At 46.7% G+C, this 19,193-nt stretch overlaps 1 protein-coding gene across 1 annotated transcript; it reads left to right on the top strand.

The window, feature by feature from the left end:
* Nucleotides 1-538: 538 nt before the first annotated feature.
* Nucleotides 539-3,574, top strand: LOC125509224 (glycosyl hydrolase family 81 protein). The gene is made up of 2 exons (XM_048674146.2): nt 539-693; nt 853-3,574. The coding sequence occupies exon 2, from the start codon at nt 1,105-1,107 to the stop codon at nt 3,343-3,345; it is 2,241 nt and encodes a 746-aa protein (XP_048530103.1). The 5' UTR covers nt 539-693; nt 853-1,104; the 3' UTR covers nt 3,346-3,574.
* The last annotated feature ends 15,619 nt before the right edge of the window (nt 3,575-19,193 follow it).

Genomic DNA, 19,193 nt, shown 5'->3' with positions numbered 1-19,193 from the left:
GGTCGGACAGCTCGATGATGGCGACACGGATCGATCTGGAGTATATGACGCCTGGTCTGTGTCACGTTAGGAATGCACGTCATTTCTGGGATGGTTTTAGGTTACTTTGCTTGCCTGATGGGCTTGGGATTTCCTGATAACAACTAGTAGAGGAACACCTCCCTTTCTTTCTTTTCTTTCCTTGTGAAGATACGACGATGGAGCAACCCCACCATTACCATTGCTCCGGTCGACACGATGCAGTTTACATGTTCCTTGCTGTCGCGTCCAACCAAGACAAACTTTTCTCAAGTTGCAACGAACAAGTAACGAACACCAACGGCCTTTGGCTTGCCCTGGCTTGGCTTTGCAAGCAAGCAAGGGAGAAGCGACGGCGAGGGGAGGGGAGGGGGCCATCGCCATGATTCATTTCTTTTGGTTCCTTGCTCTCCCAAGCTTCTCTCTCCGGAAGGAAACACGTTTCGGTGATGCTGTGGTGAACCTTCCCGGCGGGCTGCTACTTGGGTGGGACAAATGCTTGCTTCTCGCGCTCCTCAACTCAACTCTCAACTCAATCCTGCCCCGTGCCAATCCTTGCAAGTTGCGAGGCTAATAATAATAGTAACAGCATAGCACACTTGGAGATTTATTCATGTGCGGAAACGCAACCACTCCATCATACCACATCAGCTTCCAGGTTCCGAGAATAACAAGGTACGTGCATTATCTTGTTTTTGGCGTTTTGGGTAAGCAAATGGCAATTGGTAAAGGAAATATCTTTCTTCCCCATGTTCGTGCCAATGCCTTAGCCGTTAATCATCCCATCGCGGTCGGTGTCGCGTCAATCTCACGTTCGTGTTTGTCTACGCGCAGGCAGGAAGGGAGGGAGGGACGCGCTCCCGACGCCGGACGCAGCGGCTATGCTCACACACAAAATGAAATGAGTGTTCACACCAGCCCGGTCAAACATCCCACGAAAAACATTTTCAAAAAAGGAACAGCCTAGAAAATATCCCAAAAAAACCTTTTTATTTGAAGGAAAAAAAATCCAAAAATAAAATAAAACAGATCAGATCAAGCCAAAAATCGAGATCTGTGTATATAAAAAGGAGGACGGACTCGGCGATGCGGAGGTGGAAGAAGCAGCTGGGCCACACCATCTCCCGCCTCGTCTCCTCCAAACCCCCATTCAACCTCGCAAGGCCCAAGCCCGCCGCGCCGCCGCCACCCCCACCTCCCCCACCGCCGCTGCATTCATCTCACCCGCCCCCGCCCCCGCCGCAGCCGGCCATGCCGCCGCACGGGCGCCGCCCCGCGCCGCCGGCCCCGGGCGGCCACGTCTTCCCGCAGGCCGCGTCCACGGTGCTGCCCGACCCGGCCCGCTTCTTCGCGCCGGGCCTGCTCTCCGCGCCGCTCCCCACCAACTGCTTCTTCCAGAACTTCACGCTCAAGAACGGCGACCAGCCCGAGTACATCCACCCCTACTCCGTCCGCTCCGCCGCGGCCGGGCTCACCCTCTGCTACCCGGCGCGCAGCCACTCCCCGGCCTTCGACATCCAGACCTTCGCCGCCGACCTCACCGTCTCCTCCCCGTCCGACGCCGCCGCGGCCGGGCAGCCGCACCGCGTCGTCGCCTTCGACGACCTCTCCGTCACCCTCGACTTCTCCCCGTCGCTCCGCGCCTTCCTCGTCCGCGGCTGCCCCTTCGTCACCGTCGCCACCGCCGAGGCCGCGGGGCCCGTCGACGTCTCCGTCGCCTCCGTCCACGCCTTCCTCGAGGCCGCGCCCTGCGACGACGCGCGCACCAAGTGGCGCCTCCGGATGAACAGCGGCCAGACCTTCCTCCTCTACGCCTCCGCGCCCATCGCCCTGTCGCAGGCCAGCGTCACGCAGCTGGCCGCGCCGGGGTTCTCCGGCGTCATCCGGATCGCCTACCTGCCGGACCCGGCCATGGAGGCGGTCCTCGACCAGTACAGCCGCTGCTACCCGACGGCCGGGGAGGCCGCGCTCAACCGCCCCTTCTGCATCGACTACACGTGGCGCAAGCAGGGGTGGGGGGATCTGCTCATGCTCGCCAACCCGCTCCACCTTCGGCTGCTCTCCGACGACTGCTCCGTCCGGGTGCTCGACGACTTCAAGTACCGGAGCATCGACGGGGACCTGGTCGGCGTCGTCGGCGACTCCTGGGTCCTCAAGACCGACCCCTTGTCCCCAACATGGCATTCCACCCGGGGCGTCAACGACGACGGGGTCGACGAGGTCGTGTCCGCGCTGCGCAAGGACGTTGACAGCCTTGCTTCCAGCCCCATCACCACCACCTCCTCCTACTTCTACGGGAAGGCCATTGCCAGGGCGGCGAGGCTGGCGTTGATCGCCGAGGAGGTCGGGTGCCCCGATGTCATCCCCGCGGTGCATCGGTTCTTGAAGGCCACCGTCACGCCGTGGCTGGACGGCAGTTTCCAGGGGAATGGCTTCCTGTATGATCCCAAATGGGGCGGCCTTGTCACCAAGCAGGGGCTGCAGGACTCCGGTGCAGACTTTGGCTTCGGGATCTACAACGATCACCACTACCATTTGGGCTACTTCCTGTATGCCATTGCTGTGCTTGCCAAGATCGATCCATCCTGGGGAAGGAAGTTCATGTCTCAGGCCTACTCCATGGTTGCCGATTTCATGACATTGTCCCGCAAGTGCGGTGCGAGCTACACCAGGCTGAGGACTTTTGATCTCTGGAAGCTGCATTCCTGGGCCGGAGGACTGACAGAGTTCGGCGATGGGCGCAACCAGGAGAGCACGAGCGAGGCTGTTAACGCTTATTACTCTGCTGCGCTCCTTGGACTGAGCTATGGGGACACACACCTCGTCTCTGTCGGCGCGACGCTTACCGCGTTTGAGATGCTGGCAGCGCAGACATGGTGGCATGTCCGGGAAGGAGAAGGGATCTACGAGGACGACTTCAGCAGCAACAACCGTGTGGTCGGTGTCCTGTGGGCGAACAAGAGGGACAGTGGGCTCTGGTTCGCGCCACCGGAGTGGAAGGAATGCAGGCTGGGGATCCAGCTCCTGCCGCTCCTGCCGATCAGTGAGGCCCTCTTCCCGGACGTTGGGTTCGTCAAGGACCTGGTGAGCTGGACCACGCCGGCCTTGGCGAGGGATGGTGTCGGAGAAGGGTGGAAGGGCTTCGTGTACGCGCTGGAGGGGGTTTACGACAAGGAGTCGGCATTGACCAAGACCAGGGCACTGGCATCACACGACGACGGTAACACACTGACGAACCTTCTGTGGTGGCTCCATAGCCGCGGCAATGTCGACAACATGGTTGTCGGATCCGGCAGGTGCTGCTGGTATCGGCAGTACGGCCATTGATGGCGCTGAGTACGAGTTGCTGGGGAGGTGGAATGCACTTCAGGTATGTCATGTGTACCTGCAAGTGAAAATGCCCGGGTTTCAGACTGTGAGTGTTGCTGGTTCGGCTTAAGATACAGAGTGGTTGTCCATTGTATTTTAAACATCAGTACATCACAAATTCACGATGTTATAGTGCTCTTCTTATATTTGAATAAATCAAGTTGGTGTCACAGCCAATTCATCAGGAGGTTATATTGTGTTCAAAAGTTTCAGTTTACTGCTGTGTTCAATCTATGCTTACCCTGTCGATACCCGGTGTTGCATTTCTGGGTATAATAGACTGATTCCACATAGGACAACCGGGATATAACGTATAATTGTTCAACAGAACACGACACGTTGTTTTGTTGGTCACATGATGCAACCGGTAAACAAAGGAAGCCACTGCTGATATGTTCTGACTTTAGTTGAATACTCTTCCAAACGAAAAGTGAATCGGGAAGGCCTCATCTTGTGTAAGATGTGTAGCTTAAAATCCACAATTAGGTAGGAGCTATTAGTACCACAATTGCTGGTTACAGAAGATAAAAATTCACGAGCTTGAAAGAGTAATCGGATAAACGCCACTTCAGCTCCATGATCAGCAAAACCCCATGCCTTTTGCTCCGTTGCAACGAGGGCATAAATATATTCTCGTGGTGCAACATCAATCATGTCCGACAATCTAGAATAGGTTACATTCACCGTATTCTAGATTTTGATAAGATTTAATTTTATTTGAGTACGGGTAGGGGAAGGCAAGGAAAGTTTTGATTTAGTTGGGGATTTTGGTAAGATTTGATTCGGGTATGGGTAGGGGAAGACAAGGAAAGTTCTAATTGAGTTGGGTTTTGGTAAGAATTGATTTTATTTGATTTGATTGAGTTAATGCATGGCATGGTTCTGGAAAGTATTGATTTTGTTTTGATTATTTCAAGTAACTCTATTTACGTTGGTTTTATTTTGTGGAGCATCTGTTGAGATTACAAAAAACCCCGAAAGAAAACCAAAGTGGAGGGGGAGGCCAGAGCCCAGAGGTGTGGGAAGGAAAAAACCGAGGGAGGAGGTGGAGGTGTCGCTACCTACCCCTTTAATAGTACTCCCTCTGTACAACTTACACTTTTTTTCCTTGGCAAAATGCTGATATCTTCTCCCTCTACCTTCCTTCTTACTCCATCCTTTACCTTCTCAGACATCTTCCATTGCTGCCGCTACCATGTTCTGACCATGCGCAAAGTTTTGAATTATGAGAGATGATAAATGTCATGAAACAAAGTCCGAAATTTGAACCTCATAATTTATTTTCGAAACCCAGAGTTCCTCTATCTACAATTTTAGATGCTCAGAAGTGAACTCAAAGCATCAACCTACGGATTATATAGATTGTAAGTATGTAGTGTAATTTCTTTGACTTGCATACTCGAATTTTGAAATGTATACATCAGGCCATCGATCAGTCTTTGCAAAAGGATTGACTCGAGTTGTATGCAGATTCATTGTGCAGACAAATCTTTGCCAGGCATTGCTTGTTTCAACTTTTCATCGCCATTGTTATTGCTTCTACCCTGTTCCTGTTGTGCTTTTCTTTCCATAGTGATCAACAACTGAACTCGCTGTTGTCTTGGTCGTTTGTGCTGGACTGAAAAAGAATACATCTCCTGACTGAAGCACGAGCATCGGAAGAAGCTGCTGTAGGTTTGACAATCTTGGAACAGAGCGTGTATATATTGTTGCACACACTCGGAAGCTTTACAGGTAGGATGATCTAGGCAGCTTTTTCCTGAACACCTTGTGAATAACCTTTCGTTGGAACAGATGTCTGGCGGCAAGAAATCTAGGTTCAGCCAAACGTTTTTTTTAGGGAACCAGAAGTGATTTCTCCCTACTGTATCTTTTGTCAATTTTCATAAAAAGGCACAGTAAGAAAGTACAAAAAGAGCCTAAGACAGCTGAGGTAGCTGACATAAATCCTGAGAAGAAAATAAAATGAAATGGAAGAGGCAAGAGATATGTACAATCAAAGAAGAGCCATGGCCCAAGTCTGGAAGTCTGAATCTTTCTTGCCAGTGGCTCTGAGCAGCAGTAGCTTGACCTCTTGTTTGAACTTTGCTCTGCAAGAGTAAGATTTGGCTAGATTCCTTTGAATATGAAGTCATTTCTTGTCGACCAGATAGTCCAGGAAGCAAGCACTATTAGCTCCATTGCAAATGGAAGGTGCAGAGATGTTGTTTAAGTGTAAATCTTATCCTGAAAAGGGCCTTGAATTTGGTTCCAGTCTGGGCATAAGTATTTCTGACAAGCAACCGCAAAAGGACACTGGAAAAATAGGTGGTCCCTAGTCTCAGTAGCAAAACGTCCACAAAGCATACAAGAGTAATCAGGTAAGAAGAAAATTTTCCTATGTAACATCTCCCTTGTGCTTAATCTGTTGTTGATGAGCAACCGAATTCCACTTCCTTTGGAGAATTAGAACATTGCCGAATATCAGGGTCTTCTGTGACCTGAAACCCTTCCTTCAGCTGTTCCAGGAAAGTGAATTCCTGGAAAGCTTCCTGATATAAAGGTAAATGGAACAGATCAGGGGTCAAATCTTGCTGCATAATTTGCTGGACTGAGGAGTTTTCCTTAAGGGCAAAGGAGAATAAATGAGGCCAGGTTGCTTGCAGTGTATCCCTTTGCCATTTGTCTTTCCAAAAGAGTACTGTATTTCCATCATGAGCCTCACAAATAGCAAGTTTCTTGAATTTGCGTAGAAGCTTAAGACACCTCTCCACCAAAAGGCGCAATCAGCAGTTTGAGTTGGTGGAAGACCAGATTGATAGTAAGGTTCCCAAACTAACTTCACCCATGGGATATCTTGCGTGTTAAGGAACTTATATACTCCCCAAAATAAGTGTCTTGACCTTAGTACAACTTTGTACTAAAGTTAGTACAAACTTGAGACACTTATTTTGGGACGGAGGGAATATGTTTTTCATCAACAGACCATCATTTTGAGTCTGGAGATTCAAATACCTAACCCCCCTTGATCTTTTGGTCTACACACTAGCCCCCACGTAGCCAAGGGTGAGTTTTTCTTATCCAGGTCCTCCCCTCCCCAGAATCAGTGTCCTTTACATTTGTCACATTCGTCCAAATGTCCTTTGTAAAGTTTCCTGACATAATGTTTGAATTATGTCAGGAAACTTCCTGGAAAGCTTCCTGACATAAAGGTAAGTGGAAGAGATCAGGGGTGAAATCTTGCTGCATAATTTGCTGGACTGAGGAGTTTTCCTTGAGCGCGAAGGAGAATAAATAAGGCCAGGTTGCTTGCGGTGTATTCCTTTGCCATTTGTTTTTCCAAAAGAGTACGTACTGTATTTCCATCATGAGCCTTGCAAATAGCAAGTTCCTTGAATTTGGGCAGAAGCTTAATACAATCTCTCCACCAAAAGGAGCAATCAGCAGTTTGATCTGGTGGAAGACCAGATTGATAGTAAGATTCCCAAACTAACTTCACCCATGGGATATCTTGCGTATTAAGGAACTTATATATGTTTTTCATCAACAGAGCATCATTTTGAGTCTGGAGCTTCAAATACCTAACCCCCTGACCTTTTTGTACACACTAGCTTCCAAGCAGCCAAGGGTGGGGCTTTCTTTTCCAGACCCCCCTCCAGAAACAGCGTCTTCTGTATTTGCCATATATTCATCCAAAGTTCCTTTGTGAAGCTTGATGCAACTCATGACAAAAGTTGCCAAAGATGAGAGGATATCATTAACCATTTGTAATCTGCCCCATATCCCAGGAAATCAGCAGAGACACTTAATCTCTGTTGGCCTCTCTCAATCAATGGTAAAAAATGCTCCATTCTTGGTTTGTCAGACTAAGGGGTAATCCATGGTATGTAAAGGGGAAAGCAGCTAGCTGACACTGCAAGATATCAGTGAAGATCTGGATCCGCTCATTGCTAGCATTGATGGGCACCAAAACTGATTCATGGAGGTTAACCTGGAGAGCAGCAGCATATGAGTCTAGTAAATCCTTTAGGATGGATAACAGTCTCTCGAAGGCTTTCATGACGACAAGGGTGTCATCAACATATTGGATAATTTGGAAGCAGGGCATCATCTTCTGATCAGAGGTTTTTCCAATTGGGCAGTCTGCATTTCATTATTCACCAAAGTGTGTAGGAAATCTGAGGCAATGACAAAAACTAATCTGGAGAGAAGATCACCTTGTGGCACCCCCCCTTCTGCATTTAAAAATGGTTCAGGCACACATTATCAGGACTTAGACACCCTAACTACCTGACGGCTGGAAATAAACAGAGCAAGGTACCGCCGGACTACCGGTTATCTTCTGTTTCATAACGAAGACAGAACAACGGTTGGCTATCTATGAGAGCGAGGAGCCGAGGACGGAGGATTCTCTACCATGGAACAAGTGCAATCTGAGGAGAAAACTAAGCGAAAGCCTGTATAGAGTGAGGGCACGAGGCTGGCAGTGATAAGTGATCAAACCTGCACAGGACACAGGCAGTGAAGATACTGACCGAGACTAGTCCCGACGGCCGGAAACTCTGCCATCTAATTTCTGAAGGTTTTTTTGACAAAATTTTCTGAAGGTTGTTACTGGTCAGCCAGGCAACTGGAACAAACTGATCTAAGAGCATCTCCATCCGGATGATCCATACCGTTCCTACATATGTCCAAGCGGACAGCCCGGACAGTGCCCGGACATGTGTGTGTGAGAGAGAGAAGCATCTCCAGTCGGACCCTTCAAATCGTCCCCATATGTCAGGCTGTTCGTGAACCGCCAAATCTAGCCCATATGTGGGGAGGCAATGAGGGTGTCTGGACAGCCTGCCACACCGGACCAGGCCCACCCGGCCCACCTTTAAATCTCCTTTACATCGGCCTTTAATTTTTTTTCAAAGGCTGCAGAGAAAGTGTGCAAAGTCAAATTCCTAAAACTGTAGTCTTTATAGTTTTATCTCTTCTATTTCCCCTATGACTCGAAGCGGTGAACCTTATCGTTGTGGATGAGCACTCCTATAATCAACTACGAATACTGCGAACAGAGTGCAGGTGCTGCTGTCTAATTTCTGAAGGCTGTTGCCTGTTCATATACTTGATTCCATTATTCTCTTTTCTCTAAAATGCCACCATGATTAGTTTTGGGACAGCATGCTTAACACCATAAACACATTGTACACACACTTCTAAATGCAAAGCCTGCAGGACTGTTTTTAGAGTGCACGCGTGGATTTAATCCAATTTTCTTTGTAATGACAATTTTTTAAGGGAGGCAGGTTTTATGGAATCTGCTAGTTGCTCTAAGAAAGTAAGAGCACAGTGCACAGATAGGTTTAAGTAATGAGATAACTGTCACACATCTCACGGCGTCTCACAGCTCTATCTCATCATGCACCACACAACTTCACAAAGTCAGATCACCTCCTGTATATGACAACATTTCCTCCTGCATACGTGCTGAGCATCCTCTGGTGCCCCTATCAGATCAGCATGCCTAATCAGTAAGAAACCGTAGCAAGAAAAGCAGGGAGGTAGAAACTAGGCCACTGCCTGGAAAGAATCAAACCAATTGGTGTCACGCTTGTCTCACCAGGGTAAATTTCTGACTTCGCCGGTGGGTGACGTATCCGTTGATATAGCGAGGCGTCTCCGGTGACTTCGACCATTTTTAAGCTCCGCAACTTGATGTTTCGTGAGCGTGGAGGCATGCGTGTGTGTGCATCTATGCATCTTGTTTTCCTTGTCTCTAAAAAAAAGCTGACCACATCATCGCCAGTGCAATCTGCAAGCGGCAAGTGGTTGGGCAGGAGCATTGCATTTGGCACTCTGAATTTGGCCTGAGCAGTATATATAAGATTAAAAAGTCAATTCAGGAGCCTTCCTGACCAATATGAGACTATATAATAGACTATCCGTTATGCTATGTGAAGAATACCAGTTTGAAAGCTGCATTTCATAAGCACCTGCTACTGTAGACATCACGGCTGTGACTCACCTTGTTCTGTAATCCTGTTGATAAGAATCTGGGAGCTTGTTTCTAGCACAAGCTTTACCAAAAGCTACTGAGAGGCATGAAGCCACGGCCGTTTTTCAGAGGAAAGATGAAAAGGAAATTTTGTACGCTTGGGAGTGCAGTATTTCCTTCAGATTGGTGAGCATCATATTCTGAAATACAGGCCATTCAGCCAGGCCAAGAGGAAGAAGGCGAGGGAGACAAGTCTAAGTTGGGCACTGAAAGAAATAGAAAAACTCTATGACACAGTGCAAAGATAGGTTTAAATAATGCGCTAATTGTCACACATCTCGTCGTGTCCAAAGTCCAAACCCTATCTTAACTAACAGATCATGCACCAGACAACTTCACAGATTAAAGCCAGACTACTTCCCGTATATGGCAACACAGACCCTTCCTCCTGCACAGGTGTTGAGTGCCCTCCTACAAAAAGGAAGGATCACTCACTGAGAAATCACACCAGGAGAAAGAGAAGGTTATCTTTCTCAGAATTGAATTGACCACAATGTCACCTCTGCTGCTGCAAATCTGCATGGAACAAGTGGTTGGCCAAGGACATGGCACCTGGTGCTCTGAGTTTGGCCTGAGGAATTTAAGACCAAAAGGTCTAACAAACTGTTTACACTATTCCTTAATCCTTATGGCCCATGTGAAGCATGTCACGGGCGATTAAGGGCATATTTTCTGAAAACGAGTTGAGAGCTACATCTCAACACACATGCACATCAGGGCTGCCGCTCGCTTTGTTCTGTGTCGCCTTTTTAATTTCTTCGAAAAAGAGTCCGGAAAATCTTTCCTTGGCACAAGTTCTTCCACAGGTGAGAGACGGGAAGCAATCACTTTTCGTGGGAAAGAAAAAGGAAAATTGGCGTCTGTGTAACAGGGCTATAGTTGGACTTGGTATTAGCGGAGCATTAGGTGTTTGAGTCGAATACATGTAAGTGAGCATATGATGAAAGCTACTATACATTTCATCACACCAGAACACGAAATCAGGACTTATGCTTGCAGTGTTTCGCTTAGATTGGCAAGCACCAGATGCTCAACTAGTGACCGTCCAGTATGATGCCTGATTTGATTCCATAAAAACTATGAGAATAACCGCATCAGAGACTACTCGGAGATCTATAGCAGAAGTAACAGCTAAGGAAGCATCCTTTTCTGGTCTCAATTGCAACACTTTTCCCATATTGTTCGTTTATATCGGGGCAAAGGTTTCTTGTCATTCTTCAGCTTTTTTTCGTCGACAAGTTAGGATATTTGCTTGGTTGGTTCCAATCCCGAGGAATATGTCTATACAATCGTAGCATTATACTCAACCAGGGAACATATATACCTCTCCATCTGGAAATTCTTCTAGAAGAAATGAATAAAAATGAATGTATCTATTTCTTTGACAAGAATTTCGGGACGAAGGGAGTAGTTGTCTTCCCAAGTTGGTGAAGCAACTGAGCTTATTCGAAACACATCCTTCATTTTTCTTTATGGCCGTGAACATTGCAATGATGCAGAGACTGGGGGCTTGCCTTATTTTCAAAAAATAAACATCATCTTACTTCTTACATTTTCTTGCTACATGCATGTAGTAGGCAAAAAAAAAAGAAGATGACATCAGTTTTTGCTCTTCTTCTCCCCCTAAAAATATTATGCTCTTTCTAGATTATTTTTTGAAAAGGAGGCTTATCCCTGCTCCTCTGCATCAAAATGATACATACAACCATATTTATGAAGTTATTCAACAGAGTGTGACAAAATAAATACAAAAATCAACTCAAAGTCACATTCAAGGCGAACATAGTCGCTGCACCTACAAATATAAAGATGTGTTCTGACCGCATCAATGGACACCATCTTTTTTGATATTGCTTATCACTCATGCCAAGTGAATCTAACTCAACTGGTTGGGGGAGTGGATGTACAAACCCAACACCTAGGTTCAAATCCCGGACACCATCTTTTTTGATATTGTTTATCACTCATGCCAAGTGAATCTAGCTCAACTGGTTGGGGGAGTGGATGTACAAACCCAACACCTAGGTTCAAATCCTCACGGAGGCGAATTTATGTTCCTATTTATTCTTGAGGACCATGCTTTCCTGGTACTCACCCATTTAATGAGGACTAGTCTTGATGCGTAACCGAGATTAAAAATCTCACGAGGCTGCCGCGTGTCTTCCAAGGACGCGGGCGGCGGGGAGGTCCTTCTGTCCAGATATGCATCGGCTCGTTCTCAGCACTGCGAGGATGGGATGGATTCAACCGGATCCAATCCTAAGCGGGCGTCGGGTTGGTGTTGCTACTAGACCTCGCGCGTCTCCTACGCGGGATGGAGGATCTTTGCCGGAGTACCGGCGGCGGCATGCGTCTTCATGGCGAGGCTCCGCGTGGTTCCAACCAGCCGCGAGATCGGGACAACGTGGCTTCTGGTGAAAATCGCGCCATACTGCGCTCTTGGCGGACGATGGCGGCGTCTCTGACGCCGTTTCCTTCTCGGGGCATCGTCGTTGCAGGTCACGTCAACTCGATCGGGATGTTTCCGGGGAAACTCTAGATCTGGGTCTACCAAATTGGACGATGACGGCGCCTTCGGTGTCGTTCTCCCTCTCGGGGGCATCGTTTTGGAGCAGGAGCTGGCTGGAGGAGGCAAGAGGAGGAGCAGTGTTATATCTACCGCAAGGCCGACGACGGATCCCGGCGGCATGGTGCTGCGGAGTTTCGTCGACGGGCGCGTGTGGATGGATACGTGCAGGATGGTGGCGTTGTCGGGCGCCATGGTGGCGTCGACAGCAGGCCTGGCAAGGCCGGTGCATCAGTACCTGCTCTGGAGATGGATCGGTGGAAGACGGCGGCAGTGGCCTCTGAGAGTGTGCTAGACCGGTGTGTGACCTAGTCCCGGTATTGTGGCTAGGCTAGGGCATCCGGCTTTAGATGTTAGGCTTTGGTACGATGTTTGTTTGGTATTAGGCTCGGACATTCGGCACCCCTTCATCAAGGGGATAGTGTTAGAAGGGTGAGAGGGGATTGGTGGAATTGTTGATTGTATTGCTTGAGCCTCGTGGGCATATATATATAGGAGTACATGATCTACTTGGAGTATAAGACAAGCCAGAATACTTCCTAGTTTATCCTATGTTTCCTAATACAATCACGTTACTCAACATCCCCCGCAGTCACAACGGTAGCGACGCAGACGGTGAGACTGGAAAAGAATCTGAAGGCAAGCCGACGGACACACCTCCCACAGTCGTAACGGTCGATGCATCATGGAGCCTGTTGGGTTTCGTAGTAATTTCAAAAAATTTCCTACGCACACGCAAGATCATGGTGATGCATAGCAACGAGAGGGGAGAGTGTGATCTACGTACCCTTGTAGATCGACAACGGAAGCGTTAATTTGGTTGATGTAGTCGTACGTCTCCACGGCCCGACCGATCAAGCACCGAAACTACGGCACCTCCGAGTTCTAGCACACGTTCAGCTCGATGACGATCCCCGGACTCCGATCCAGCAAAGTGTCGGGGAAGAGTTCCGTCAGCACGATGGCGTGGTGACGATCTTGATGTACTACTTTCGCAGGGCTTCGCCTAAGCACCGCTACAATATTATCGAGGACTATGGTGGAAGGGGGCACCACACACGGCTAAGAATATGATCACGTGGATCAACTTGTGTCCTTAGGGGTGCCCCTTGCCTCCGTATATAAAGGTTCAAAGGGGGGGGGGGGCGGCCGGCCAAGAGGAGGCGCGCCAGGAGGAGTCCTACTCCCTCCGGGAGTAGGACTCCCCCCTTTCCTAGTTGGAATAGGATTTGCGGAGGGGGGGGAAAGAGGAGAGAGAGGAGGAAGGGGGGCCCGGCCCTCTCTCCTTGTCCTATTCGGACCAAGGGGGGGAGGGGCGCGCGGCCCATATCTGGCCACCTCTCCTCTCTTCCACTAAGGCCCACTAAGGCCCATATACCTCCCGGGGGGGTTCCGGTAACCTCCCGGTAATCCGGTAAAATCCCGATTTCACCCGGAACACTTCCGATATCCAAATATAGGCTTCCAATATATCAATCTTTATGTCTCGACCACTTAGAGACTCCTCGTCATGTCCGTGATCACATCCAGGACTCCGAACAACCTTCGGTACATCAAAACGCATAAACTCATAATATAACTGTCATCGAAACCTTAAGCGTGCGGACCCTACGGGTTCGAGAACAATGTAGACATGACCGAGACACGTCTCTGGTCAATAACCAATAGCGGAACCTGGATGCTCATATTGGCTCCTACATATTCTACGAAGATCTTTATCGGTCAGACCGCATAACACCATACGTTGTTCCCTTTGTCATCGGTATGTTACTTGCCCGAGATTCGATCATCGGTATCCTATACCTAGTTCAATCTCGTTACCGGCAAGTCTCTTTACTCGTTCCGTAATACATCATCTCGCAACTAACTCATTAGTTGCAATGCTTGCAAGGCTTATGTGATGTGCATCACCGAGAAGGCCCAGAGATACCTCTCCGACAATCGGAGTGACAAATCCTAATCTCGAAATACGCCAACCCAACATGTACCTTTGGAGACACCTGTAGAGCACCTTTATAATCACCCATTTACGTTGTGACGTTTGGTAGCACACAAAGTGTTCCTCCGGCAAACGGGAGTTGCATAATCTCATAGTCATAGGAACATGTATAAGTCATGAAGAAAGCAATAGCAACATACTAAACGATCGGGTGCTAAGCTAATGGAATGGGTCATGTCAATCAGATCATTCACCCAATGATGTGATCCCGTTAATCAAATAACAACTCTTTGTTCATGGTTAGGAAACATAACCATCTTTGATAACGAGCTAGTCAAGTAGAGGCATACTAGTGACACTCTGTTTGTCTATGTATTCACACATGTATTATGTTTCCGGTTAATACAATTCTAGCATGAATAATAAACATTTATCATGATATAAGGAAATAAATAATAACTTTATTATTGCCTCTAGGGCATATTTCCTTCAGTCTCCCACTTGCACTAGAGTCAATAATCTAGATTACACAGTAATGATTCTAACACCCATGGAGCCTTGGTGCTGATCATGTTTTGCTCGTGGAAGAGGCTTAGTTAACGGGTCTGCAACATTCAGATCCGTATGTATCTTGCAAATCTCTATGTCTCCCACCTGGACTAGATCCCGGATGGAATTGAAGCATCTCTTGATGTGCTTGGTTCTCTTGTGAAATCTGGATTCCTTCGCCAAGGCAATTGCACCAGTATTGTCACAAAAGATTTTCATTGGACCCGATGTACTAGGTATGACACCTAGATCGGATATAAACTCCTTCATCCAGACTCCTTCATTCGCTGCTTCCGAAGCAGCTATGTATTCTGCTTCACACGTAGATCCCGCCACGACGCTCTGTTTAGAACTGCACCAACTGACAGCCCCACCGTTTAATGTAAACACGTATCCGGTTTGCGATTTAGAATCGTCCGGATCAGTGTCAAAGCTTGCATCAACGTAACCGTTTACGATGAGCTCTTTGTCACCTTCATATATGAGAAACATATCCTTAGTCCTTTTCAGGTACTTCAGGATGTTCTTGACCGCTGTCCAGTGATCCACTCCTGGATTACTTTGGTACCTCCCTGCTAGACTTATAGCAAGGCACACATCGGGTCTGGTACACAGCATTGCATACATGATAGAGCCTATGGCTGAAGCATAGGGAACATCTTTCATTTTCTCTCTATCTTCTGCAGTGGTCGGGCATTGAGTCTGGCTCAACTTCACACCTTGTAACACAGGCAAGAACCCTTTCTTTGCTTGATCCATTTTGAACTTCTTCAAAATCTTGTCAAGGTATGTGCTTTGTGAAAGTCCAATTAAACGTCTTGATCTATCTCTATAGATCTTTATGCCTAATATGTAAGCAGCTTCACCGAGGTCTTTCATTGAAAAACTCTTATTCAAGTATCCCTTTATGCTATCCAGAAATTCTATATCATTTCCAATTAGTAATATGTCATCCACATATAATATCAGAAATGCTACAGAGCTCCCACTCACTTTCTTGTAAATACAGGATTCTCCAAAAGTCTGTATAAAACCAAATGCTTTGATGACACTATCAAAGCGTTTATTCCAACTCCGAGAGGCTTGCACCAGTCCATAAATGGATCGCTGGAGCTTGCACACTTTGTTAGCTCCCTTTGGATCGACAAAACCTTCCGGTTGCATCATATACAACTCTTCTTCCAGAAATCCATTCAAGAATGCAGTTTTTACATCCATCTGCCAAATTTCATAATCATAAAATGCGGCAATTGCTAACATGATTCGGACAGACTTAAGCATCGCTACAGGTGAGAAGGTCTCATCATAGTCAACCCCTTGAACTTGCCGAAACCCTTTTGCGACAAGTCGAGCTTTGTAGACAGTAATATTACCGTCGGCGTCAGTCTTCTTCTTGAAGATCCATTTATTCTCAATTGCTTGCCGATCATTGGGCAAGTCAACCAAAGTCCACACTTTGTTCTCATACATGGATCCCATCTCAGATTTCATGGCTTCAAGCCATTTTGCGGAATCTAGGCTCACCATCGCTTCTTCATAGTTCGTAGGTTCATCATGATCTAGTAGCATGACTTCCAGAACTGGATTACCGTACCACTCTGGCGCGGATCTCACTCTAGTTGATCTACGAAGTTCAGTAGTATCTTGTTCTGAAGTTTCATGATCATTATCATTAGCTTCCTCACTAATTGGTGTAGGTGTCACAGAAACAGTTTTCTGTGATGTACTATTTTCCAATAAGGGAGCAGGTACAGTTACCTCGTCAAGTTCTACTTTCCTCCCACTCACTTATTTTGAGAGAAACTCCTTCTCCAGAAAGTTTCCGAACTTAGCAACAAAAGTCTTGCCTTCGGATCTGTGATAGAAGGTGTATCCAATAGTCTCCTTTGGATATCCTATGAAGACACATTTCTCCGATTTGGGTTCGAGCTTATCAGGTTGAAGCTTTTTCACATAAGCATCGCAGCCCCAAACTTTCAGAAACGACAACTTTGGTTTCTTGCCAAACCATAGTTCATAAGGCGTCATCTCAACGGATTTTGATGGTGCCCTATTTAACGTGAATGCGGTCGTCTCCAAAGCATGACCCCAAAACGATAGCGGTAAATCAGTAAGAGACATCATAGATCGCACCATATCTAGTAAAGTACGATTATGACGTTCGGACACACCATTACGCTGTGGTATTCCGGGTGGCGTGAGTTGCGAAACTATTCCGCATTGTTTCAAATGTACACCAAATTCGTAACTCAAATATTCTCCTCCACGATCAGATCGTAGAAACTTTATTTTCTTGTTACGATGATTTTCAACTTCACTCTGAAATTCTTTGAACTTTTCAAACGTTTCAGACTTATGTTTCATTAAGTAGATATATCCATATCTGCTTAAGTCATCTGTGAAGGTGAGAAAATAACGATATCCGCCACGAGCTTCAATATTCATCGGACCACATACATCAGTATGTATGATTTCCAACAAATCTGTTGCTCTCTCCATAGTACCGGAGAACGGCGTTTTAGTCATCTTTCCCATGAGGCACGGTTCGCAAGTACCAAGTGATTCATAATCAAGTGGGTCCAAAAGTCCATCAGTATGGAGTTTCTTCATGCGCTTTATACCGATATGACCCAAACGGCAGTGCCACAAATAAGTTGCACTATCATTATCAACTCTGCATCTTTTGGCTTCAACACCATGAATATGTGTGTCACTACTATCGAGATTCAATAAAAATAGACCACTCTTTAAGGGTGCATGACCATAAAAGATATTACTCATATAAATAGAACAACCATTATTCTCTGATTTAAATGAATAACCGTCTCGCATCAAACAAGATTCAGATATAATGTTCATGCTTAACGCTGGCACCAAATAACAATTATTTAGGTCTAATATTAATCCCGAAGGTAGATGTAGAGGTAGCGTGCCGACCGCGATCACATCGACTTTGGAACCATTTCCCACGCGCATCGTCACCTCGTCCTTAGCCAATCTTCGCTTAATTCGTAGTCCCTGTTTCGAGTTGCAAATATTAGCAATAGAACCAGTTCCAAATACCCAGGTGCTACTGCGAGCATTAGTAAGGTACACATCAATAACATGTATATCACATATACCTTTGTTCACTTTGCCATCCTTCTCATCCGCCAAATACTTGGGGCAGTTCCGCTTCCAATGACCAGTCTGCTTGCAGTAGAAGCACTCAATTTCGGGCTTAGGTCCAGACTTGGGTTTCTTCTCTTGAGCAGCAACTTGCTTGCTGTTCTTCTTGAAGTTCCCCTTCTTCTTCCCTTTGCCCTTTTTCTTGAAACTAGTGGTCTTGTTGACCATCAACACTTGATGCTCCTTTTTGATTTCTACCTCCGCAGCTTTCAGCATTGCGAAGAGCTCGGGAATAGTCTTATTCATCCCTTGCATATTATAGTTCATCACGAAGCTCTTGTAGCTTGGTGGCAGTGATTGGAGAATTCTATCAATGACGCAATCATCTGGAAAATTAACTCCCATTTGAATCAAGTGATTATTATACCCAGACATTTTGAGTATATGTTCACTGACAGAATTGTTCTCCTCCATCTTGCAGCTATAGAACTTATTGGAGACTTCATATCTCTCAATCCGGGCATTTGCTTGAAATATTAACTTCAACTCCTGGAACATCTCATATGCTCCATGACGTTCAAAACATCGTTGAAGTCCCAGTTCTAAGCCGTAAAGCATGGCACACTGAACTATCGAGTAGTCATCAGCTTTGCTCTGCCAGACGTTCACAACAACTGGTGTTGCTCCAGCAGCAGGCCTGGCACCCAGTGGTGCTTCCAGGACGTAATTCTTCTGTGCAGCAATGAGGATAATCCTCAAGTTACGGACCCAGTCCGTGTAATTGCTACCATCATCTTTCAACTTTGCTTTCTCAAGGAACGCATTAAAATTCAACGGAACAACAGCACGGGCCATTTATCTACAATGATACATAAACAAGCAAGATACTATCAGGTACTAAGTTCATGATAAATTTAGGTTCAATTAATCATATTACTTAAAGAACTCCCACTTAGATAGACATCCCTCTAATCCTCTAAGTGATTACGTGATCCAAATCAACTAAACCATGTCCGATCATCACGTGAGATGGAGTAGTTTCATTGGTGAACATCACTATGTTGATCATATCTATTATATGATTCACGCTCGACCTTTCGGTCTCCGTGTTCCGAGGCCATATCTGTATATGCTTGGCTCGTCAAGTATAACCTGAGTATTCCGCGTGTGCAACTGTTTTGCACCCGTTGTATTTGAACGTAGAGCCTATCACACCCGATCATCACGTGGTGTGTCAGCACGAAGAACTTTCGCAACGGTGCATACTCAGGGAGAACACTTCTTGATAATTATGTGAGAGATCATCTTATAATGCTACCGTCAATCAAAGCAAGATAAGATGCATAAAAGATAAACATCACATGCAATCAATATAAGTGATATGATATGGCCATCATCATCTTGTGCTTGTGATCTCCATCTCCGAAGCACCGTCATGATCACCATCGTCACCGGCGCGACACCTTGATCTCCATCGTAGCATCGTTGTCGTCTCGCCAATCTTATGCTTCCACGACTATCGCTACCGCTTAGTGATAAAGTAAAGCATTACAGCGCGATTGCATTGCATACAATAAAGCGACAACCATATGGCTCCTGCCAGTTGCCGATAACTCGGTTAC

Source organism: Triticum urartu, chromosome 5A, assembly GCF_056163025.1.
Source record: "Triticum urartu cultivar PI428250 chromosome 5A, HENAU_Tu73, whole genome shotgun sequence".
NCBI lineage: Eukaryota > Viridiplantae > Streptophyta > Magnoliopsida > Poales > Poaceae > Triticum > Triticum urartu.
The sequence above is the reverse complement of the archived record's forward strand: the minus strand, read 5'-3'. Positions and strand labels throughout refer to the sequence as shown.

Bases quoted from the DNA above. Each gene is read 5' to 3' on its own strand.
- LOC125509224 (XM_048674146.2), top strand. From the start codon at position 1,105: ATGCGGAGGTGGAAGAAGCAGCTGGGCCACACCATCTCCCGCCTCGTC.